Source organism: Geotrypetes seraphini, chromosome 16 (genome assembly GCF_902459505.1).
Source record: "Geotrypetes seraphini chromosome 16, aGeoSer1.1, whole genome shotgun sequence".
Classification (NCBI taxonomy): domain Eukaryota; kingdom Metazoa; phylum Chordata; class Amphibia; order Gymnophiona; family Dermophiidae; genus Geotrypetes; species Geotrypetes seraphini.
The window spans coordinates 35,370,016-35,395,367 of NC_047099.1; the positions used below are offsets into that span (position 1 = coordinate 35,370,016).

General features: G+C 44.3%; 1 protein-coding gene across 2 annotated transcripts in view; it reads left to right on the plus strand.

Annotated features, from left to right (window-relative positions):
- PLOD3 (procollagen-lysine,2-oxoglutarate 5-dioxygenase 3) overlaps positions 1 to 16,852 on the plus strand; it is a 78,515-nt gene extending 61,663 nt beyond the window's left edge. The window contains exons 17-20 of one of the 2 annotated variants that reach the window (XM_033924267.1): positions 1,199 to 1,345; positions 5,123 to 5,248; positions 5,823 to 6,043; positions 16,493 to 16,852. In XM_033924267.1, coding sequence (XP_033780158.1) covers positions 1,199 to 1,345; positions 5,123 to 5,248; positions 5,823 to 5,978 — 429 coding nt within the window. In that variant the 3' untranslated portion in view covers positions 5,979 to 6,043; positions 16,493 to 16,852. The remainder of the gene's footprint in view (positions 1 to 1,198; positions 1,346 to 5,122; positions 5,249 to 5,822; positions 6,044 to 16,492) is intronic. The other variant, XM_033924268.1, reaches the window with a different exon arrangement.
- Positions 16,853 to 25,352: the final 8,500 nt, after the last annotated feature.

The window sequence follows — 25,352 nt, forward strand, 5'->3', positions numbered from 1 at the left end:
ATATAGAAGAGAAGCCTAAAAGGCAGGTATTTTTTTTGCAGGATTAAGTGACTTGCCCAGGGTCACGAGCAATGCGGGATTTGAACCCACAACCCCAGGGCATTGGTGTTGTAGCTCTAAGCATTACACCACACACTCCCCACAATCCTCCACTGCCCCAGGTACATTAGATGGTTTGTGAGCCTGCCGAGACAGAGAAAATGCTTGAGTACTTGGTTTGTAACCCGTTCTGAGCTCCTTTGGGAAGACGGGCAAAAAAAAAAAAAATCAAATGAATAAATCTGTTTTACTCTTTGAGTTTCTGCTTGGTACTTGGGACCTGGGTTGGCCACTGTTGGAAACAGGATGCCGGGCTAGATGGACCTTCAGTCTGTCCCAGTATGGCAACTCTTATGTGAGCCAAGTCTAGGAAAATTGAGCCATTGTGACATCACTGCTGAGGTTGGCTCTTAGGCATTGGTGGAATGAGGCATTATGACATCACAATCTCAGCTCTGGAATGTTGTTGCTATTTGGGTTTCTGCCAGGTTCTTGTGACCTGGGATGGCCACTGTTGGAAACGATGGTGGACTTGATGGACCTTCAGTCTGTCTCAGTATGGCAACTCTTATGTACTTAAGTGAGCCAAGTATAGGACAATGAAGCCATTGTGACATCACTGATGAGGCTGGCTCTTAAGCACTGGTGGAATGAGGCATTATGACATCACAATCTCAGCTCTGGAATGTTGCTACTCTTTGGGTTTTTGCCAGGTACTTGGGACCTGGGTTGGCCACTGTTGGAAACAGGATACTGGCTTGATGGACCTTCGGTCTGTCCCAGTATGGCAGCTCTTATGTTCTTATGTGAGCCAAGTATAGGACAATCAAGCTATTGTGACCTCACTGATGAGGTTGGTTCTTAGGCATTGGTGGAACGAGGCATTATGACATCACAATCTCAGCTCTGAAATGTTGCTACTGTTTGGGTTTCTGCCTGGTACTTGGGACATGGGTCGGCCATTGTTGTAAACAGGATGCAGGGCTTGATGGACCTTCAGTCTGTGCCAGTAGGGCAATTCTTATGTTCTTATGTTATGTGGGTGGCTTCATTGTAATGGAATGGGAATGAGTATGTGTGTTAGGGGGGATTATTTCCTTGTTTGTCCTCAATCCTTCCCATGTGATTGTTTTACCTTCCACCGCTGCTCTTCCCACAGGACAAGCGTCTGACCGGTGGATATGAGAATGTTCCCACCGTGGACATCCACATGAGCCAGGTGGGCTTCGAAAGAGAGTGGCTGAAGTTTCTGCAGGAATACATCGCTCCTGTCACAGAGAAACTGTATCCAGGCTACTACACGAAGGTAAGAGCCAGAGAAGGATTTTGTCATGAGTTCTCTGCATCTGGGGAGTCTAATAGAGCCAGAAAGAAGTTACCTTGTTCCAGGTGTTGGCCTCAAAAAGATGGGCTTCGTCCATTTTTTTTTTTTTTTTTAATTCTTTATTCATTTTAAAACTGACAAACAAGTGATTAATATTAAAACATCAGAAGCAAAAGGAGGAGGAGTCCAACCTTGTCTGCAGTGAAACAACCAATCAGGAACAAACAAATCAGTTTTGGAGACCGTATCTGGCGAAAGACGTAAGAAGACTTGAGGCGGTCCAGAGGAGGGCGACGAAAATGATAGGAGGCTTGCGCCAGAAGACGTATGAGGAGAGACTGGAAGCCCTGAATATGTCTACCCTAGAGGAAAGGAGAGACAGGGGAGATATGATTCAGACGTTCAAATACTTAAAGGGTATTAACGTAGAACAAAATATTTTCCAGAGAAAGGAAAATGATAAAACCAGAGGACATAATTTGAGGTTGAGGGGTGGTAGATTCAGGTGCAATGTTAGGAAATTCTACTTTACGGAGAGGGTGGTGGATGCCTGGAATGCGCTCCCGGGAGAGGTGGTGGAGAGTAAAACTGTGACTGAGTTCAAAGAAGCGTGGGATGAACACAGAAGATTTAGAATCAGAAAATAATATTAAAGATTGAACTAGGCCAGTTACTGGGCAGACTTGTACGGTCTGTGTCTGTGCATGGCCGTTTGGAGGAGGATGGGCAGGGGAGGGCTTCAATGGCTGGGAGGGTGTAGATGGGCTGGAGTAAGTCTTAACAGAGATTTCGGCAGTTGGAACCCAAGCACAGTACCGGGTAAAGCTTTGGATTCTCGCCCAGAAATAGCTAAGAAGAAAAAAAAAATTTAAATTGAATCAGGTTGGGCAGACTGGATGGACCATTCGGGTCTTTATCTGCCGTCATCTACTATGTTACTATGTTACTATGTACAACGATGTAGGCAAATTTTCACTATACCGAGTGACTCTTGGCGTGACATATTATCTGTTTGTCTCTATTGTGTTTTCCTGCAATTTTTGTGACATATTTTTTCCTTTTTTTACCATGGACCCCTGATGAAGGTTGTCCGAAACACGGACCGTGTTGGGTCCCCTGTTTGGTAAAAAGGTTTTAATATACATTTTGGTTGTCACAATAAAATTTGCCTACATCGTTGTACACATCTGCAGTTTTGCTTTGTTTGTTCCTAATATTAAAACATTACATTACTAATAAAATATACAGCACTTGACATTCTTATACATATAATCCATTAAAGTAGACATTATAACCCTTTCCCCCCCCCCACCCAACAATTCTTCAACAGAAATCCAATCATTAAATAAAAATATTAATCACCCAATTTCCCCCCTCCCCCCAATAAAATACACGTATCCATCAGAAAGGAAAACGATGTTCATTCATTACAATAATTCTCTAATGGCCCCCAGATCTTTATATTGTAATCTGGAAGTAGGGACATTGGATCATTTACTTTTTTTACTGTCCCTGTATTAAATTATTTTGGAATTCAATTTGGACGCAGGTTAACCGTTTACTTGAAAATCATGTTGCTTTGTCTTATGATACTATTCTGTTTGGCATGGCTATGAGGAAAAAAAGTCAAATTTCATCTTATAATACCAAACTTCTATTAATAATGACAGGGGTGGCAATTCAGCACATTACGGCTAATTGGAAAAATTATACAAATCTTAATTATTCTTTTTGGTGGAATTCACTTTGTCACATTTTTAAAATGGAAAGAGCAATTGCTGTACAGAAAGGTAATTATAACAACTTCATCCATTAGCCTTCTTTATTGTAGCATATGTTTTTGATTTTCTAACTAACATTCCTGAAGTATCTTACCGTTTCTTGATGTCATTGTAAGCTCTACAGAACAAGGACCCTAGCATGCATTTTGGTTGTGGTAATGGCAGAATTAAGATTGATTGATTTTTGGTGAGGGTAAAGGGGGATGGGGCTTGATATACAGCTTTTTCTGCATGGTTTCCACGATCAAAGCAGGTCCCGATTGGGGCAATGACGGGTTAAGTGATTTGCCCCAAATCGGAAGGTGCTGCAACCTCAGAGGCAGCTGCTCTGACCACTAGGCCACTCCTTTGGGATTTGTTAACCACTCTTATGAAGAGGTTCAGCCAAGGCAGTAAACAGCAGGTGCAGCTTGACCTGAAACGTACAATTTTGTTAACAGTAAAAGGACCAAATATAAACAGAAATACAATCAGTGAAGAAATGGCAAATTAAAACCTAATAGAAATGAAATAGTATCAGAAACATAAACATTGAACAGCACAGTAAAAAATCATGTAACGGAAATATGATAAATATCGGTGCAATACATAGAAAGATGATGGTAGATAAAGGCCAAATGGCCCATCCAGTCTGCCCTTCCGCAGAATCCACTATCACTTCCTCTCCCAATAGGCTAAGGCTCTTAACAGTTGCATCTCCTCTCCCTATTGGCTAAGGCTCTTAACATTTGCATCTCCTCTTCCTATAGGCTAAGCCTCTTTACACCTGCATTGTGAGGTCATAGAGAATTATGGTTATAGAAACATAATGGCAGATAAGGACCAAATGGCCCATCCGCAGAATCCACTATCACTTCCTCTCCCTATTGGCTAAGGCTCTTAACATTTGCATCTCCTCTCCCTATTGGCTAAGGCTCTTAACATTTGCATCTCCTCTCCCTATTGGCTAAGGCTCTTAACATTTGCATCTCCTCTCCCTATTGGCTAAGGCTCTTAACATTTGCATCTCCTCTCCCTATTGGCTAAGGCTCTCAACATTTGCATTGTGATGTCATAGAACTTTATGGTTAATGAAACATAGAAACATAATGGCAGATAAGGGCCAAATGGCCCATCCAGAGCATCCACTATCTCCTCCTCTCCCTATAGGCTAAGGCTCTTAACATTTGCATCTCCTCTTCCTATAGAATAAGGCGCTTAACAACTGCATTGTGATGTCATAGAACTTTATGGTTAATGAAACATAGAAACATGATGACAGATAAAGGCCAAATGGCCCATCCAGTCTGCCCATCCACTATCTCCTCCTCTCCCTAGCAGATCCCACGTGCCTGTCCCATGCGTTCTTGCATTCAGACGCAGACTTTGTCTCCAGCTGGGAGCCTATTCCACGCATCCACCACCCTTTCTGTAAAAAAGTATTTCCTCAGATTACTCCGGAGCCTCTTAATTTCATGCTATGCCCTCTCATTCCAGAGCTTCCTTTCAAATGAGACTCGACTCGTGTGCATTTACATTACGTAGGTATTTAAAGGTCTATCCTATCTCCCCTCTCCCACCTTTCCTCCAAAGTATACAGATTGAGATCTTTAAATCTGTCCCCATACGCCTTATGATGAAGACCACGCACCATTTTAGTAACCTTCCTCTGGACCGACTCCTTCCTCTTTATATCTTTTTGACGGTGCGGCCTCCAGAATTGTACACAATATTCTAAATGAGGTCTCACCAGAGTCTTATACAGAGGCATCAATACCTCTTCTTTTTTTCCTACAGACTATACTTCTTCCTATGCACCCTAGCATCCTTCTAGCTACTAACATTCAATTAACATAGATATGATACTCGCTACGTCGGCAATGAAACAGCTTAAGAGGCTGCAAAGTAGAACATTCAAATAGCAATAAATATGATGCTAATATTATCGCACTTTCTCTGCTCTCTCCCTCCCTCCCCCCCCCAATCCTTTGCTTCCCAGGCCCAAGCCATGTTAAATTTCATGGTCCGTTACCGGCCTGATGAGCAGCCGTTCCTGAGGCCGCATCATGACTCCTCCACATTCACCATAAATGTCGCCATGAACAGAAAGGGCATCGACTACCAGGTGAGAGAGTCTCTGCCGTCACCTTCCCTGCAGCCCCGGGAGGTTGGGAATGCTGGAGCGTTCATAACCGATGGGACATAACAGGAGCTGCCTCGGGGTCGTGAGGTAGCAGTGGTGAACACCCTGCAAGACAGTCTGTTCATTACTCTCTCCCCTCAATGAGTCGGTCATGTGTGGGGGTGAGTCAGGAGGTTGGCGGGAGGACTAGTTGACTGGATGGGACATGTGGCATGGGGGCAGGCTAGTGGGAAGGGGGCAATGGATTGCGAGCCAAGATGACCCTAGCGTGAGGTGGGGGTAGGGAGAGAGATGGGCAGAGCTTGTGGCATGAGGAAGGGCTGGTATGAGATGATGTTTGGTGGATACAAAGAATGAGGGAAGGGTTTTGGTTTTTTAGGGGAGGCTTGCTTGCTTGTAGGATGAGGTGAGTTGCGGAGGGGCAGAATAAATTAGATGGTTTAATGAAGGGAGTGGGAATTCTGGAATGAGGTGAGGGGTTAATCTGAAAATGGACAGTGGGTGGTTAGATTGTTTGTTTTGGTTTTTTTAGTCATCTCTCCCTTCCTTCCTGCAGGGAGGTGGCTGCCGGTTCCTGCGTTACAACTGCAAGGTGGAATCCCCCAGGAAAGGCTGGTCCCTCATGCACCCTGGCCGCCTGACCCACTACCACGAGGGCCTCGCCACCACTGCCGGCACCCGCTACATCATGGTCTCCTTTGTGGACCCCTAAAGGACACGCTAACTTGTCACAGTCTTCTGTGCCAGAGAAAGAGCTGCTGTTACTGTGAGAACCCGGTAGGAAGGGGACAAATCCTGTCAGAACTCAGATATAGGGAGATACACACACACACACGCAGAGTCAGTGGCAGAGCTGGGGGAGTAGGCCTGCTCTTGGAGGTGGGATGATGACTGTCCCGGGACCCCGGTGCTTTCGAGGGCTGCTCTGCGGTAGCCCTGCTTCCTGTTGCATTATTTGACTGTTGACATTTCATGTGCTCGTGCCTTGGGCCAGGAGTTGCAGTGGCTATGTAGCAATCAGAGACTGAGCAACCAGCAGATAACAGCAGTGGATGGTCTGGCGAGTGACACTTCCCAGATTACTTAATCCTGTGTGTGAGAAAGGGGAGATTGCTCTGACTAATTCACTTCCGGGTCACCGACGCTGAGTCGGAAACAGAACCTGGATTAGAACTGGGGCATGAAGTCCTCTGGTCATATGGCATTTTTTCTTTCTTTCTGCCTGTGCTTCTTCTCTCCTTGCTGTGAACTCAACAAGGCTTCTTTCTTTACTGCTACCTCCCAGTTCAGGGGTGGGGGGTGGGGTGGAGAGACAAGACACATGTTTCTCATTAAGGCCTTGGTGGTGAGAGACTCTTTGATGCCTTAAGTGACAGAAGGAGATAAAGAAAACCTAATCCTTCTGGGCTTCAGGCCTGGTGCGCTGGCTGAATGATGCTCATGCAAGAGGTAGGGTTTAGGGTTAATCAGAATCCCTTCAATGGCTTCTATCGACCCTCAGCGCAGCTTCCAGACTCTTCTTCCTTCAGTACATAACTTCAGCCCACTCGCGTTCTCCGGATCCGGTTTCATGTGTCTGCGAGAACTGGAGGAGTTGGAGCACCGCATGGTCAAAGACTCCGAGAATCGTCTGATGCCAACCCCCCCCCCCCAAACCAAACCCAGAACAGCTGTTCTAGAGACGGAATTACGAAATTGGAGAGAATAGCTGGGGCTGACTGGTGAGAAAAATATGCTGGGGGAAGAGGGAGGGGCTTGGAAGAGGGAAGGGGGGAAAAAGATGTTGGGAGCTGGGCGAGGTCAGCAGGAGATTTGATCTGAGCTATCGTTTCACGTTCTACTGTGTTTTCTTAGAGTCTGCTGTTAGCTTTAGGCTGCAGAGCAGATTACAATTTAAAAAAAAACAACCCTCCACATAAGGAGGGATTGTACTTTTCACGGAAGATTAATCTAAAATCAGAACAAGTAGAGTTAGCAACGTTGATCCAAAAACAGATGAAGTTTTTAAAGCCTTCCTAAATTAAGTCTATAGAGGAATTTGAAGTAGATCCGCAAACATCTGAAAACCTGGCTTTTCTCAAAAAATGTAAGTCTCCCTCCAACTTAGGAATCAAGGAAACTCGTCTATCTTGGCATCCCAAGTCCTCTAAATTTTCTTCACACTTCTACCTCTAACCCTCTGTTGTAGTTCCTTCCTATTTCTCCCACTGTAAACCGCGTCGAGCTCTACGAACGTGAAGATGATGCGGTATACAAACCTAAGGATTAGATTAGTTTAGATTAGGGACCTCCCTCCACTTCAAAATCACTGAGCTCTGGAACAACCTTACCTCCCTCTTCGGAACTTGAGCTCTCTCCAAGTTTTCCGCAAACATCTGAAAACCTGGCTTTTCTCAAAAAATGTAAGTCTCCCTCCAACTTAGGAATCAAGGAAACTCTTCTATCTTGGCATCCCAAGTCCTCTAAATTTTCTTCACACTTCTACCTCTAACCCTCTGTTGTAGTTCCTTCCTATTTCTCCTACTGTAAACCGCGTCGAGCTCTACGAACGTGGAGATGATGCGGTATACAAACCTAAGGATTAGATTAGATTAGATTAGATTAGATCAACAGGAATGTTGCTCTAGACTTTCACACATTGAAAAATAAATGATTTTCCCAAACTGATTTCTAACGGAAGGTCCAGATCTAACCTTTGAAGATCCAAACCAATTACTAAGTGAGCTCTGCGATATCTTCCTGTCTCTCGAAGTTCCTCTATGCTGATCGCATGCTTTTTTTTTTCAAATTCAGGTACGATCCATCGGGAGACCATTCCACGTAATCATTAACCTTTCCGTAAAGAAGCATTTCCTCAGGTTGTTCCTGAATCTCTCCCCTTTCATCTTCATCCTGTGCCCCCTAATTCCAGGGCTTACTTCAGTTGAAAGAGAATCCGCATCCGGTGCATTTTTGCCGAGAAGGTATTGAAATGTGGTAGAGCACCCTGAGGTTGTGGTATCGAATCCCAGCGCTGTACCTTCTGACCCTGGGCAAGTCGCTTAATCCTCCATTGGCCAGGGTACAGAAATAAAGTACCTGTTTATATGTAAACCATTTTCAATATGTCACCACAAAAGGGTCGGTGTACAAGTCCCATTCCCTTTCCCCCATCATCCCTCCCCTCTCGCACCTTGCGTATACATATTGAGATCTTTAAGTCCATCCCTATAGGCTTTAGGACGAAAGCTACTGGCTATTAGTAGCTGCCCTCTGGCCTCGCTCTATCCTGTTTTTTTCTGAAGGCGTGGTCTCCAGTATTGTTCGCAGTACCAAATGAGGTCTTGTCAAAATTACATCAAGGCACAACCGCCGTATTCTTGTTGGCCGTTCCTCTCATTATGTGCCCAAATGTCAGCTTGGCTTTTGCTTTTCTACCTCTTTGGCCAGGGGAAGATAGTCAGATACGATTACCCCCCCAGATCCCACTCTCTCTCTTGCACAGAAGTACTTGGCTCCCTGTACTGTTCTGCTCCTTCAGGTTTTTGAAGCCCGAATGTATGATTCTATAGTTTTAGCATTTATGTAATCGAAGGTTCTGGGCCTTAGGCCTGGCTTTGCTGGACCCCCTCCTCATAATGTAATGTAATGTAATGTAATTTATTTCTTATATACCGCTACATCCGTTAAGTTCTAAGCGGTTTACAGAAAATATACATTGAAATTATAAGTAAGAAAGGTACTTAGAAATTCCCTATTTCCTAATTTCCATATTATCCAGGATTAGGGTTACCATATGGCTCCAGAAAAAAGGAGGACGGATTGAGACATCCAGGTTTTGTTTCCGTTATTTTCAATGGAAATAAAACCCAGATGCCTCAAGGTTCTGTTCTTGGGCCTGTTCTTTTTAACATTTTTATAAGCAATATTGCTGAAGGGCTGTCGGGTATCTTTGCGGATGATACCAAAATCTGCTATAAAGTAGACACCACGGATGGTGTGAATAACATGAAGAAAGACCTAGTGAAGCTTGATGAATGATCTGAAATTTGGCAGCTAAAATTTAATGGTAAGAAATGCGAGGTTATGCATTTGGGGCTGCAAAAACCCGAAGGAACGGTACAGTTTAGGTGGTGAAGAGCTTATGTGCATGATAGAAGAGTGGGACTTGGGTGTGATTGCATGTGATGAACTTAAGGTGGCCAAACAGGTTGTAAAGGTGACGACGAAAGCTAGAAGGATGCTAGGTTGCATTGGGAGAGGTATGGCCAGTAGAAAAAAGGAGGTATTGATGCCTCTGTATAAGACTCTGGTGAGACCTCATTTAGAATATTGTATACAATTCTGGAGGCCACACCTTCAAAAAGATATAAAAAGGATGGAGTTAGTCCAGAGGAAGGCTACTAAAATGGTTCATGGTCTTCGTCATAAGGCATATGGGGACAGACTTAAAGATCTCAATATGTATACTTTGGAGGAAAGGCGGGAGAGGGGAGACATGATAGAGACGTTTAAATACCTATGCACATGAGTTGAGTCTTTCATTTGAAAGGAAACTCTGCAATGAGAGGGCATAGGATTAAGTTGAGAGGTCTCTGGAGTAATCTAAGGAAATACTTTTTTACAGAAAGAGTGGTAGATGCGTGGAATAGTCTTCTGAAGAAGTGGTGGAGACAGAGACTGTGTCTGAATTCAAGAAAGCCTGGGATAGGCACGTAGGATATCTTAGAGAGAGGAAGAGATAATGGTTACTGAGGATGGGCAGACTGGATGGGCCATTTGGCCTTTATCTGTCATCATGCTTCTATGTTTCTGTGTCTCAATCTGTCCTTCTTCCTTCCATTGCTTTCAATTAAACCTTGATGTCTCCATCTGTCCTCTTTCTTTCTGGAGCCATATGGTAACCCTATCCAGGATGTTTGTCCTGTTGCAGAGTTTGGTATCATCAGCAAAGAGGTGAATGTTTCCCATCAGCCCATTTGCAATATTGCGTATCAAAATGCTTTTTAAAAGCAGCAGAGGAAGAACAAGCCAGTTGGGTGGAATGGCGCAATGGTGCCCTCTGCTGGCAGCGCTGTGTGTATCTTACTAATTCTGCTTTGCCAGTCGTGTTTCTCACAAGGAAACTGGTTTCTTTTTAGAAAAGCTTAATGTGTTTCTTTTGCTCTGAACCCTCATTTCACTTTTAAACTGTTTCTACAGAATGCTCCTTGACCAGACCACCCTCTCCCCAGCTCATGCTTTTCAGGTTTCCTCAGTGCTCCTGGTGCTTAGAAAAGGCTGGAGGAGGAGTACACTTCTCCCTCCATATTCGCAGTTTTTAGCATTCACGGTTTCGATTCTTCACAGTTTTTATCTTGCTGGCTCCTCCCTCCAAATTACGTCAGCTTGCATAGAGAAATCACTGATTTCAAACGTTTAACAGAGAAAATTGCTGATTCCCGGCACTTTCTTAACCCGTGTTTTGCCTCTCCTTCAGGAACAGGCCAGGTCTCCCACCATGTTATTCATGGTTTCACCATATTCACTATGGTTTTTAATAGAAAAGAGCGAATAACATATGAAAAGTTATTTGCGGTTTTTCTGTATTTGCGGTTCTGTTAATCCCCTATCACAGTGAATACGGAGGGAGAAGTGTATAGTGGGTTCAGGTGCGGGGTTTGGGCAAGTCGTTTCACCCTCTGTTGGCTCGGGTACAAACTTAGAACATAAGAATTGCTATACTGAGACAGACCAAAGGTCCATCTAGCCCAGTACCCTGCAGAATGTCAAAAAGGGATAAACCTTTAGATCAGGGGTGTCCAACCTTTTGGCTTCCCTGGGCCCCGCATTGGCTGAAAAAAATGTTTCTGGGGCCGCGCAAACGCTGCAGCAAGACGGAGGAGGGAGCCGGCAAGACGGTAAACACCCGGGGGCAGCAGAGGAAAACACTGCGTCGCCCTTGACCGGGCCCGCACAAAATACTTTACGGGGCCGCATGCGGCCTTTAGGCCGCAGGTTGGACACCCCTGCTTTAGATTGTAAGCCCTCCAAGGCAGGGGAAATGCCGACTGTATTTGAATGTAACTAGCCTCTGCATTCTGAGAAGCATCCGTTGTTGATGCAGTGTTTAGAAAGGTGAGGAATGAAATCTTAAGATCCAGAATCTGTTATCTCCTTTGGGGAAATAGGGCAGTTCACCTTAGTTTTAATCATGTAATCTCGGAGGTCAGAGCAGCTTGTGATGTCATAAGAGCATTTTGAAAGCTGCTCTGCCATTGGATACTGGTCCTAACCATTTCCATAAACGAAGGAACATAGACATCATGAAATGTTCACACATTACCTTATGGTTTTTTCCCCCCGTATTTTATATTTCATTATTCAAATAGCCAGTTGAGTTCTGATTGGTGTCCCCATCTCTCCCTCCCTTTTTTTTTTTTTTGGTTTTAAAATTGGCTTTCTTGTGATATTTACCACCAAAACAGATTACCCACTCACAGATGGAGTGTATCAGGTTGGATTCAATAGGAAGACATTTGTAATCTTTTAATGGCTTCCTCTTCTACTGAACTAGAGAATGACACGGGGGGAAAAAAATCTGTCCCCGTCATCGGACCGCCGTCCCCTTCACCGCCCCATCCTCTTCACCCCGTCCCCTTAGCATCCATCCTTCCCTCTCGCCACCTTCGGCACCCCTCATGCGGTCCGTGCATCTCCCTCCCTCCCCCTTACCTTCGCGGCGCGTTTTAAGGTTTGAGACGCTTGTTGAAAGCCGCCGGAGTATTCGTGCAGTCGCGTGCGTGCGTGGGCGGAAGCTTCTCCTCTGATGCAACCGGAAGTTGCATCAGAGGAGAAGCTTCCGCCCACACACGCACGCGACTGTACGTACGCTCCGGCGGCTTTCAGCAAGTCTCAAACCTTAAAAAGCGCCGTGACGGTAAGGGGGAGGGAGGGAGACAGATAGATTTGGGTAGGTAGGAAGGAGGGAGGTGACCGTGCGCATTCCCTCCCTTAACTGCGGGGACAAGGCCATTCACCGCACCACGGGGCGGTGGATGGCCTTGTCCTCGTACCTGCGATGAGCACCTTTTCCCCCCTCCACCGTTTTAGCGGGTTACCCACTGCTAGCCGCGGGTAATATCTACCGTGTCATTCTCTATACTGAACTCCCCAGCCCTAAGGCTGCAGAAATTTCACGGGAGTACTTGGTGTGTAGTCAATTCTCCATGATTTGCATTTCTAAGCGATGGACGAATCTGGATGATGAGACCTTGACCAAAACACAGAACGTTCATTACATTTCTTCCTTCCTGTATCCCACCTTGACAGGGTAAAGAAAAAATATTTAAGATAACTTCGGGCTTCACCCTCATTCTTACAGAATTGAACACATTTTACTTTTCTATACTTGTTCAGTATTGTGATTGTTTTGAATGTGTTTTTCTGATAGCAAGAAGTTTTTTAAAAGCTGCTGGACCCGAGATTGCGTTAAAGCAGTGGTCTCAAACCCGCAGCCTGGGGGGCCACATGCGACCCATCAGGTACTATTTTGAGGCCCTCGGTATGTTTATCATAATCCCAAAAGTAAAATAAAACCGTTTCTCGATCGTATGTCTCTTTAGCTATAAATGACAATATTATTATTAAGACTTAGCCAAAAGGAAAGATTTACTGTATAGACTATAAAGAGTTTTTACCTCATGCAAAATTGTTATTTCTTTAATAAGACATTAACTATTTTTTTCTGAGGCCCTCCAAGTACCGACAAATCCTGAAATGTGGCCCTGCAAAGGGTTTGAGTTGGAGACCACTGTGTTAAAGGAACAGCAGAATTCCCTTAACGCTCTTGGATTGCCAAATACTTTGTTTACAGAGTCTTCCATGCTTTTTATTGCCACGATGACTGTTCTGTGGATTGCTGGGTTTGACTTTTGCAAGGTTCGCCCTGTTTATGCTTCTAGGTGTAGCCCTGGCTCCTCTGCAATAAAAAAAAAGTTAGAACTATGAGTTCAGTTCTTGAAAAGGATTAAATCCTTCTAAATTGGTTGCCTTATACTTTTGATATTAAATCACCCCTACTTTTCAAAGAGGAAGGAGGAAAGACCTCAGATGGGATTTTTATTTCATTCAAATCAGCTGAACAAAACTGTACTATAATCACTGGTCCTATATTTTTCTAATGTGCAAAATACGGCAATCCCGAAAATGATTTAAGTCACTTTATTCAAGAAATTTGTCAAATGATCTAACCAAACCGTATCGACCCTTCCCAAATCCCGAAGCATGCTATAGCTATCAACCTTGCAATCTCCCTGGGAATGCCCAGCCTAATTTCTTGTTGTAAACCGCCTAGAACTGAAAGGTACTGGCGGGATAGAAGACATCAATGGAATGTATACTTCTTCCTCCGTATCCGCGGGAGTTAGGGGCAGAGCCGGCCCGTGAATATTTTAAAAAACGCTATTTTAAGCCCTGCATGCCCCCCTTAAGCCTTACCTGGTGGTCTAGCGGGTTTTCGGGGCAGGAGCGATCTTCCCACGCTCCTGCCCCGTGCAGATTGCTCACAGGAAATGGCTGCCTTGAGCTCCCGTAGTCTCCCGAGCCATTTCCTGTGAGCGATCTGCACGGGGCAGGAGCGTGGGAAGATCGCTCCTGCCCCGAAAACCCGCTAGACCACCAGGTAAGGCTTAAGAGGGGGCTTACAATAGCCCGAAAAATGAAAATGGGTTTTTAGGTTTAAAACCGCGAATAAGTGAATCCGCGGATGCCGAAACCGAGGATTCGGAGGGGGAAGTGTAATGTAATGTATTCAATATACGTAAGCCACTTATCTTGTAGATTTAACACTGATCCTGACGGGCCCGTTTCGCCCACACGCTTCTGAGAATCGGTTCAAAAGTCAAGGCTGGAAACGTCGCAGTCGTAAGTGCCTAGAAAGTAAAACACAATTACTGCGCCAAAGTCTTTAACAACCACCAATCAATATTCAGCACTGGGAACTGCAATTGAAGTTTATTCTTCGCCTCTACATCTTTCCTATACGCGCTTACAGGATGGGCGTTTCTCAGAGTCATCACTGCCCTAAATGTTCTCAAGTGAATGCCTCCTTGGGCCATATGTTTTCAAGTTCAAGTTTCAAGTTTTATTTCACATTTGATGAATCGCCTATTTCGAAATTCTAGGCGATGTACATAATAGTATAATATAGAAACTATAACCTAATTACAATAAAATCAATAAAGACTCACATGAGAGAAAGGGAAGGAGGGTAAAGTTACAATGGGGGAGAAGAAAAAAACAAAAAACCAGGAAAGAACGAGAGGTAGGGTAAAATTTTCAAAGCTTTTCTTACGTAAAAATTGATTTAGGCATCCATTAGTTAAATTATAAATCAAAGGCGTCCTTAAATAAATAAGATTTTAAAAGCTTTTTAAATACTAGGATATCACTTTCAATTCTGATGTAATGGGGGAGGGAATTCCACCATTGTGGCCCTGCAACAGTAAACATCTCCGCTCTTCTTGTTCCAATGATTTTTAATGATGGCACAGTTAATAAATTTTGACTAGATGAACGCAAAGATCTTTGAGGTTTGTATGGGATAAGTGATTTTAAAATGAACTGTGGTTCGCTGAATGTGAGAGACTTAAAAATTAGGAACATCAGTTTGTAGAGGATCCTATGGTTAACTGGCAACCAATGTGCATCGATTAATAATGGGGAGACGTGATCGAATTTTTTTGCATTGTAGATTAACTTTATGGCCGTGTTCTGAATGATTTGCAGTCTTCTTTTTTCCTTTTGGCTGATATTTAGAAAAAGGGAATTGCAGTAATCGATTTTAGCTATGATGAATGAATGGATTAATATCTTTAAAGAGGAAGGATAGAGAAATTTGGAGATTGATCTTATCTGTCGAAGCTTGTAGAAACAGTGTTTAACAATGGAAGAAATGTGTTCATGGTAGGATAAGTTATTATCGAAAAGCACTCCAAGAATTTTAACTGTAGGTTCCGTGCTGATAGGTATATTATTAATAAGAAAAGGTTTTTTAAGTGAAATGTCTTTTTTCCATTTAAATAGAATGGATTTTGTTTTGTTAATATTCAGAGCTAGTTTGTTTGTGTTCAGCCAGTTATGTATTAATTCTAATTTTTGATTGATAGAAAAGATGTCAGTGTCGCTTTCGGGATCTACAGGGTGAATCAATTGGATGTCATCCGCATATGAAAAAGGGATGAAACCTGTTGCCTGACAAATTTCTAATAGTGGTGATAAAAAAATGTTGAATGTTTTGATATTGTCCTGATGTTCTCCAGTTCTGGCATCGATTGGGCTCTTATATTTCCGCTCTTTGGGGTCGGAGGTGGTCCCCGACCCCAAGAGCGCTTTTTGGTTTCTATGATGTTGTCTCTCCAAAACCTAAAGGCCTTTCAGCCTTTTTGGCTAGAGCTATACTACTTGGTAAAAAAGGCTATCCTGTTGCAGTGGCTGACTTGTGAGGCCCCGACTTACAGTCAATGGAAATCATCGATGATCACCCAGGCCTCCTTGGAACGTAGACATTTCCTTGATATTGACTCGGGATCGGGGCGCAGATTCACAGTGATTTGGGAGCGTTTTTGGATGACCCTTATCTCGATGGCTCGGAATAGACCTTTTGAACTCATAATAGCAGTTTTATTTCTATTTTGCACTTTCTTCTCACCAGGGATTTTCTGTCGGGGGTTTTTGTTGGAAGGTTGGGGGGTTGGGAGGGGTATTTTGGATATTGTGCAAACATATCTGTATTTTGTATTGTTTTACTAGGGTTGTTCTTGTTTTATGCACGCTGAAAATGAATAAACACATTGAAACATAACAACCATCAATCATTCTTCATACCTGTACATACTAACTTTGCACATAAGTAGCGGTGATATAATAGCAAAAGTACAAGGCAACCAATTTAGAAAAAATGAATCCTTTTCAAGAACGGAACACATAGGTCTCCTTTTACTAAGCCGCGGTAGGGCATTATAGCGTGGAATAGCATGTGCTAGACGCTAACGCCAGCGTTGAGTTGGCGGTAGTTCTAACTTTTCTATTCCACTTTGGATGTGGTTTGTTATTTTTGAAGTGTGGCGTTTGTATCGAAAACATCTTTGTTCCTCTGTAACAAAGCCTCACAAGTGCCCGAGTCCACAGCCAGAGGATACACAGGTCTTGTTGCTCAGATTGTGGTTTCATGTGGTTTATTATTATTTTTTTTTTTAACACTGGCAGTCGGCAGCTTTGGTCTCTGGCTCTGCCGCTTCCTCAGACTGTTCCACTGACTCGTCCCTCCCGGCAGGGCGAAAAGAAACCGAATCCCTCTGCTGCTGTCGCAGTGTTGAGGCCCGAGGGAAGAGATCGGAGTTTGCAGACCTAGACTTTGACTGATCCTGTACCGTATCAGCCTGTGCCCTGACGTAGAGAGATCGTTCGCCTTATGGGGGAAGGGGTTTTCCATGTCATGGCGTTATGATCCTTTTTATTCTCGAAATTCATTGCCGGCGCCTGCCAATTTTTGCTTTTGTACAATTTGCATTCTAAGTTATTTTTGTGAAGGACGCCTTTCCAGTAAAGTCTAATTTGTAAAACGTGTCTGTGTTGCTCTTTTTTTTTTGCCGAGAGTCCTTTTCCGAAGGGGGAAAGTCTTCATCAAGCGCTCGCAGCAGGAGGAATCGCAATTTCCCTGGATACTGGGACACCATCCTAAGCTCATTCAGGATTTTCAAACGATTGCACAAAGTTTGGTGACTACCAGGCTTGATTTCTGTAATTCTTTGGTGTTAGGAGTGACCAAGACGGATATACGAGCTTTGCAGATTATTCAGAATACTGCAGCAAGATTAATAACAGGACTATCACGATATGAACATATTTCCCCTGTATGATTTAAAAAAACAAAACAAAACCCATCTGCACTGGATTCCGGTTTCATACCGTATAGATTACAACATTTTGATGTTTATTCATTATGGGGTTGCACCCTGGTATTTGGCTCAGATATTACAGAGATATAAACCAGACCGTGCAATAAGATCCCAGGGTGCGAGGAAACTGGAAACGACAGGAGCGAGCAAAGTGCGTTACATGGATATCTGCTATTTCCAATTTTATTTACATTTTAATATACCGACCATCAACATGTATCTGGCCAGTTTACAAAGCTAAAAATGTTAAAATAAGTTTAAGATTTGGGTAAAATAAAAAAGGTTGGCTGTAACTAGACGAGAACATTGACGTACGTGATTTTGAGGGAGAGGGGTGAAGGAAAGTTTATAATTATTTTTTTTAAATAAAATAAAGATAAATGGAGGAGGGTGGAAGGGAAAACACCAGGGGAGGGGGGTCTTTTTTTTTTTTTTCCGAACAGACTCCACAGGCTTTCGAAGCAATATGCCTTGCTTGATTTAGGGGGCAAGGCTTACTGCTGAGGTTTCTCTAAAAAAATGTGGGGAAGTGCGGGGAGGGTCCCTGCTCGAGACCCGCCGGGTTTGACACCCCTGAGGTTGGACGGACTCCTAAACAGGGCCCACCCAAACTCAATCCAGCCAAAAACAGGGACTAGAAACCCCTAAACAAATTCCAACAGCCCTACCAAGGGAGATGGGTACAGCTCACTCACACCTGCTGGAGCCTGAAGCAGACTGATAAGAATAGGGAAAGGTATCTCTTATGTACTATGCCACAGTTTTGTTTTCAGTCTCCACCTGCTGATCATGATTGGATATATACTCACTCATAAAGATTAACCTCTACTGGTCTGGAGAAGTTAAAAGAAAGTAAATTAGCAGGTAAGAACCTAATATCTCCTTTTTAAATAAAATAAAGAAAAACGGAGGAAGGGTGGAGGGGAAAACACCAGGGGGGGAGGGTCGCTTCTTAAAAGCAGTTCTTTTGCAGGTCCAAGGATATGGAATTTATGGCCTGGAGTTTTACAATTTGTGTGGTGATAAAATGAATTTTAAAAAGACACACCTGTTTGTTCAGGGTTTTTTTTCAGTCTGTTGAGGTGGTAGACAGGTTTTGCTCACAAGGCTGACAAAACGATGGCCGTTTTGACACAGTTTGGGGTTTCAGTGCATGGTCCATCCACCCTACTCAGCAGATCTTGCCCCAACTGAGTATCTTCTGTTTCCAAACCTTAACCCTTTCAGGACCAAGGGACATATTTGTCCCATAACTTTAAAATCCTATAAATTTTGATTGGGATAGTCTACAGTTCTAAATTTGATATGTACGGATTCCATATGATACTGCCTTTATGTAAACAAACTGGTTCCGACATTCATTCATTAGCGTCGTTGCTAGATTGACGAGAAGATTCACTTGCCACACTGTCCATAAGCCAGAAGTGTGATTTTTTTAAATAAAAATAATGATATTTCACAAAAAAAATCAATTTTTTGGCATCTGCAAGCCCTTTTTACCATAAAAATGTCGTCAAAACCACAAAAATTGGCCTACGATCCTTATGGTCCTGAAAGGGTTAAAAAGAGTTTGAAAGGGTGACCATTTTCGAGCGATTCAGAGGTGATTGCAACAGGCGGAGCAGTACATCAAATCTAGACTCAAAGCCAACTTCTCTGAAGCGGCGTTTCAAGTCAAACTCCAAACCACCTGCTAAGCACCGATATCCGTCTTGTCTTATTCTCTCTCTAATTCCCCCACCTGAACACTGCATTGGTGCACCTTTTTGTACAGTTTGTCTGTCTTGACTAGATTGTAAGCTCTCTTGAGCAAGGACTGTCTCTTCTATGTTCTGATGTACAACGCTGCGTATGTCTACTAGCGCTTAAGAAATAATTAGTAGTAGTAATAGTCTTGGCCTAATCAATATTCAGGAGTGTTCTCCACCATCAGCATGGTTGTCCGGCAAAGCCACTTTAGCTGTAGAGCAGACACGTCAAACTGGCCCACGGGTCAAATCTTGCCCGCGGTGTCATACAATTTGGCCCACCCTCCCCCCCATGGACTCATGCATTTTTTTCCTCTCTCCTATGGTCTCGCGGGTCTATCCCTTTCCTTCTCCCCGCATTCTGGTGTGTCTTTACTTCCCTCACTCAAATGCTGTTGCCGCTGCAGTCCTTACGCATCCACTCTCAAAACAGTCTTGTCTCTCGCCAGCTCCGGAAGCTTTCTGTACAACTTCCTGTTGGACGCTGCAGAGAAAAAAAAACGTCCGGGGATGGCAAGAGGCGAGGCTGCCTTGTGAGCGGATGCGGGGGAACTGCAGCGGCAGCGTGGGGAGGAGCGAAGGGAGCTACACACCGGGGTGGGGGCTTGCTGGACAGCACTAGAGAGTTGTGCGGGGACAGAAATCCCACCCATCCCCGCCCGTCCCCATCAGGATCCTCTCCGTCTCCACCCGTCCCCGTCAGGATTCTCTCCGTCCCCACCCGATCCCGCCAGGATCCTCTCTGTCCCCACCTGTCCCCGTCAGGATCCTCTCTGTCCCCACCTGTCCCCGTCAGGATCCTCTCCGTCCCCACCCATCCCCGCAAGAAATTACCTCCATCCCCGCCCGTCCCCATAAAAAGCAGCAATTACTTCTGACAGGATCATCAATTCCAGTTTCTTTTGCTGTTTTCCTTGTGGAATCTCTTTGGTGGAACCCTTTTTTTGTTTACTGTTCAGGTAATTAACTTATAAACCCCCTCTTTTACTAAGGCTGACATGTCCATTATATTATATGGACGAACCCTGCTTCCAAAGCCTTCCATCCCCGTGGGAGTCCCATTGGCTAGAGAGGGTTCCCCGTGGGAGTCCCGTGGGCCAGAGGGGGGTCCCTGTGGGAGTCCCATGGGTTATGGGGGGATTCCCGCGATCCCCGTTTCCATGCAGAGCTCTAGACAGCACTACCACTGGGAGAGTGTGAGCCAAGCATGTAGGAGGGGCCAAGGCCCCCCCTGTGGCTAAGCCACTGCCTGCCTCCTTTCTTTACCTGAACATTTTTTTTTATTTCTAATACACAACTTTGTAGGTAACTTAAGACTCTTCAGTTTAGAATGTCATTGAGTGGTGATAGGATCAAGGTTAAACTGGTGAAAGGCAACCATAATCCTTGTACTGGCCCTATTTCCTCCAAGTTCATTGTTGACTTTTTTTGATGCATATTGGCATGGACTAACGGGGCCACCGCATGACCAAATCACACAGAGAGTGGTAGAAATCTGGAATGCTCTTCCGGAGGCTGTTACAGGGGAAAGCACCCTCCAGGGATTCAAGAAAAGGTTAGATAAGTTCCTGCTGGAACAGAACATACGCAGGTAAGGCTAGACTCAAATAGGGCACTGGGCTTTGACCTAAGGGCGGACTGCTGCGTACGATGGACCACTGGTCTGACCCAGCAGCGGCAATTCTTATGCTCTTCAGCCAGATTTACTGTATAAAATTAGAGTGGCGAGAAATGATTGCCACAAGGGGGCAGCGATTTTCCAATTAAACCAAACAAGTTGCCATCTCTGCTCCTAGCAGGACTGGACGAACAATCTCCATTCTGACTACAGGGCTGTGTTTACAGACAGTACAACATAAATACTAATTACCCTGTCGCTGTATGACATTGTACACAGATGGGATTTATACATAATAGTCACAACTGCACAATGATGTGACACTCTAAATACCACTGTTTTGTAATTGTACAGGACTGGGTACACTGATGGAGCGTTATGAGTAGTGACCAGAGGTCTGGGTCTACAGCGCTGATGGGAGACTGAGAAGTAAATAGCACAATTCAAGCTTGATAATGACACTTCCGTTGTGATGATCCATAATAAGCATTTAAGTGATTCTTCAAGATGCACATTGGCGTGGGTTTGCCACTTTAAGTAGGAGCAGCACTTGTCTGTTTGCATTGCACGCTACAGCGTAGTCCCACCTCCTGTGGCCACCGCTTGGCTAGTTACTGCGCCGGGGTTGGCTTGGGGAAGTTTCATTTGTCTCTCTGTCCAAATCTAGGTTGGTTGACGCTTGTGTCAACAAACTGTTCTGTATTCCCATCATGACGGGAAGAGCCCTTGCACCATTTGCCCCCACTGGCGCAGGAATCCCTGGAGAGCCACTGTGACAGGAGAAATCAGCGGCACTTGTTGGCAGGGCCCCAACCCTGTCGGCATAAGAGGCTGCGGAGAGCCACTGCAATGGGAAGATGCAGCAGTCTCTGCCAGCAGCGTGGGGAGGAGGGAGAGGGTGATGGAGAAAAGAGGGTGAGAAAAGAAAGAGGAAGGGGAGAAGGCAGGGTTACCGTATGGTTCCGGAGAAAGGAAGACAGATTGAGACATCCGCATTTTACTTCCATTGATGGAAGTGAAACCCGGATGTCTCGATCCGGCCTCCTTTTTCTGGAACCATATGGTAACCCTAGGAGAAGGAGACCCCGTCTCTCTCACCTCACCTCACCCCACAGATACTTTTCAACCCTATCACCCCCACTCCCTCCACTTCACCATTATACACACAAATCATCTTCACCCCACCCCCGAAAATCAATTAAAACCGCCCTATTCGACAAATTCATTGACTAAACAGACGACCCTCTCTCACTATGATATTCCCCGCTGTAAACGCTAATTCAGTCTCTCGGGTAACTCCAATTTTCATGTATTAATTCTATTTTATGCTTCCTGTTATTCGCTGACTGTCCAGTCTTCTTTCAATGTGAACCGCCTAGAAGTCGCTTGACTATGGCGGTATAGAAAAATAAAATTATTATTATTATCCCTCATAAACACAGACCACCTAACTAGGGTTGCCAGATTTTCTGTTTGGAAAATGTACCTGGGGCAAGGGGGGGATTAAGTGACTTGCCTAGGGTCACAAGGAGCAAGCACAGGATTTGAACCCACAACCTCAGGGTGCTGAGGCTATAATTCTAACCACTACACCACACTCTCCACAGAGGAATCACTTCTGTGGTTTTGCAGAAGGAGCCCTAAGTTTGGCAGGGGCCAAAATGTGTCTAGAGCAGTGGTCTCAAACTCGCGGCCCACCAGGTACTATTTTGAGGCCCTCGGTATGTTTATCATAATCACAAAAGTAAAATAAAACAGTTTCTTGATCGTGTCTCTTTAGCTATAAATTACAATATTATTATTAAGATTTAGCCAAAAGGAAAGATTTTACCTCATGCAAAATTGTCATTTCTTTAATAAGACAGTAACTATTTTTTTCTGAGGCCCTCCAAGAACCTACAAATCCAAAACGTGGCCCTGCAAAGGGTTTGAGTTGGAGACCAAGGTAGAAAAAAAAATAAACCTGTAGTTTTGATTTAGCAATTCAAATTTTATTGCTTTGGGAATGTGATTGTACAGGATGTAGAGGCGGAAATGTGATGCATTTCTTTTTTTTCCTGGGTTTCCAGTAAGATCGCTGCTTGCAGAGTGTGGCTTCTGGTTCAGCCTGCATATTCCTGTTTCTGTTGCTGTAACTGGTGAAGAGCTGTGTCCTGTACGTATGGCCAAGTTGACGTACTCTTGTTAGAATGAAGGGTCTGCACTGGAATCCATGACAGTCCAGCTGGTTGTATTGGGATTCTAGAAACGGGTGGAATATTTGCAGTGTTGCCTTGTCAGAGGATTTGCAGCCATTTTGAGGGGCTGGGGCACTTGAAGCCACCTTCCCCTCACCCTCCCAAAGATGAGTTCCAATAGTTTTATAGAAAAAAAAAAAAGCAGTGGGGCTGATGCTCAAAGCTACCCCCACAAATCAGATCCCTCAAAGGGCTCCTGCATTTTAAGAAAGCAATAAAAACATACCTCTTCACCTAATCCCTTGCCTGACACCATATGTTTAAAACGAGAAATGGAACCTGACTATCTGTATTTGGCATACTAGGACACTCGTATTATAAACATGACATGTTGTAGCCATTTGGACTGTATATTATGTATAAGAACATATGAATACACTTCTCCGAATTTGCTGGTTTAGTACTTGTGAATTCGGTTATTCTCGGGGGGGGGGGGGGGTTTCCCTCCTAATTTTTAAAGGCTGCCTCTGATCCATCCCTGCCTCCCTCCTGCATCCTGGACCTCCCCAGACCTTACCTGGTGGTCTAGGGGTGGGCAGGAGTGATCTTCCTACGCTCCTGCTCCGTGCAGAGCCGTCAATCAAAATGGCCGCCGTGAGTTCCTGTGGTCTCACGAGACTACAATGGGGACTCACGGCAGCCATTTTTGTTGACGGCTCTGCATGGGGCAGGAGCGTAGGAGACGAGCTTTTATTGTGGAGACAGGCTGAAGTACCCACTGTTACCATGTGGAGAAATGAGGTGTTTCTTTTGTTAAAATATGAATATTTGGATGTTAAACACGGGGGTCCTGGGTGTTGGAGGAGATTTCGGGCCATTTGGGCGCCTGTTTGGGACAATTAATCCCATAATGCCCGAAATGCTCTCCTGAACTTTTGACACTGGAGTGCTGGGGGTGGGTTGAGAGAGAGTGTGGGGTAGGTACGGTCTGTTTTGAGTCTTTATGATCTGCGCGAAGAACCACGCATAGCTCCTTTTCAACCTAACCCTGTAAACCGTGCCGAGCTCTACGCTTGTGGAGATGGCGCGGTATACAAACCTAAGGTTTAGTTTAGTTTAGACTTTCTTATCACTTGTTTTCTACTTGGGCTCTGTTTCTGAATGTTGTGGTTTGGTTTTGTGTTTAATAATTTCTAAATTAAAAATATATATATTTTAAAAACATTTTTAAAAAAAGTCTAAAAACCTGCTCAAGTCAGCACTTGGTCGTCCAAGTGTCGATAATCGAAACGCCTTTTTGGACGTATCCAGAGACTTTTTAGGCCTCTGTAGCCCGCTGTGTGCCCAGATCTGACCCGCATCTTGTGGGCAAGGGAGCACCGGTTTATTCTCAAATTGCACGCTTTGCACCCCGGAGGACTCACTAGTGAGATAGAATGGCAAGCGTTTTTGTAATTCCCGCCCCTTTCCTGACCGTTCGTCGTGCTCAGCTGATATGTACATTCTCCCGTGTAATACGGAATGACGTCACCACACTCTCTTTTTAAACCGGCGTCGGAGTCTTTAGCCATTACACAAAAAAATAGAAGCAGAGAAGTTTTTCATTTTGCCACTCGTATGTGACAGGTACCCATCCTTTGTTGCCTTTAAATAAGTTTGCACTGAAACAGTTTTTTTTGTACTGTGATTTTTGAAATATGTTTAAAAGTCTGTGTTTTCACTTTTATTAACAGAACAGCATCATTCGACCCCAACTTCACTTTGAAAAGTCTGGCCTTCGAGCTGTTTAATTCTTACTTTTGGTTCCTTGAAAAAGAATTTCGAAACATGGTCCATGTCCGGGACCTGCAGAAACCCCCAAAAGTTAAGTGAGAATTTTTTCTTCTTTTTTGTCATTGAGTAAACGGTTTTAACTTTTGAATTGCACCTATTCCATTCACAAGGATTGGGTGGTGGGTTCGGCTACAGGAGCTTCGGCTCTTGGCCGAATTACTCAATTCTGAGTGTATAAGAATTATATCGCATCACGTATTTAATTATTTACGAGATAAATAATAGACCGATATACGATTCGGAGTTCTTTCTTTTGTCATACAGAGCTAAAAGGGGCATATCTAGAGGAGTGGTTAGGACAGGATTTGGGCAGGATGGGAGCCGACCTAGATTTAATCGAATGCTTGATGAGACTTCCTAGGCGATATTTATACATTGTGAGTTAGACGATGTAAAAGCAGGTATAAGTGACCAAAAAGTATCCAAAGTGACCAGATAAACTTCTGCAGGGACAAAGCGAAGACCCTCACACACTCCCCCCCCCCTTCCCCCGTATTCACTGATTCTGTTGCACCCCCACAAAGTTCAGAATAAAAACATATATACCTGCCTTTGGAACATCAGCACCTGCTCTAGGAAAGCCTAGAACAGCTGCATAGAGGTGGCTTAAGTAGTCTGGGGGGTAGGCTACTGGACCATAGAAAGGAGGACCCAGGCCCAGAAGCCACTCTAACCACTACATTCATGGTGGAAAATGTGAGCCCCCCCCCCCAAACCCTACTGTACTGTCATATAGGTGACACCTGCAGCCATAAGGGCTATTGAGGTGGTAGACAGGTGGGTATAGTGGTT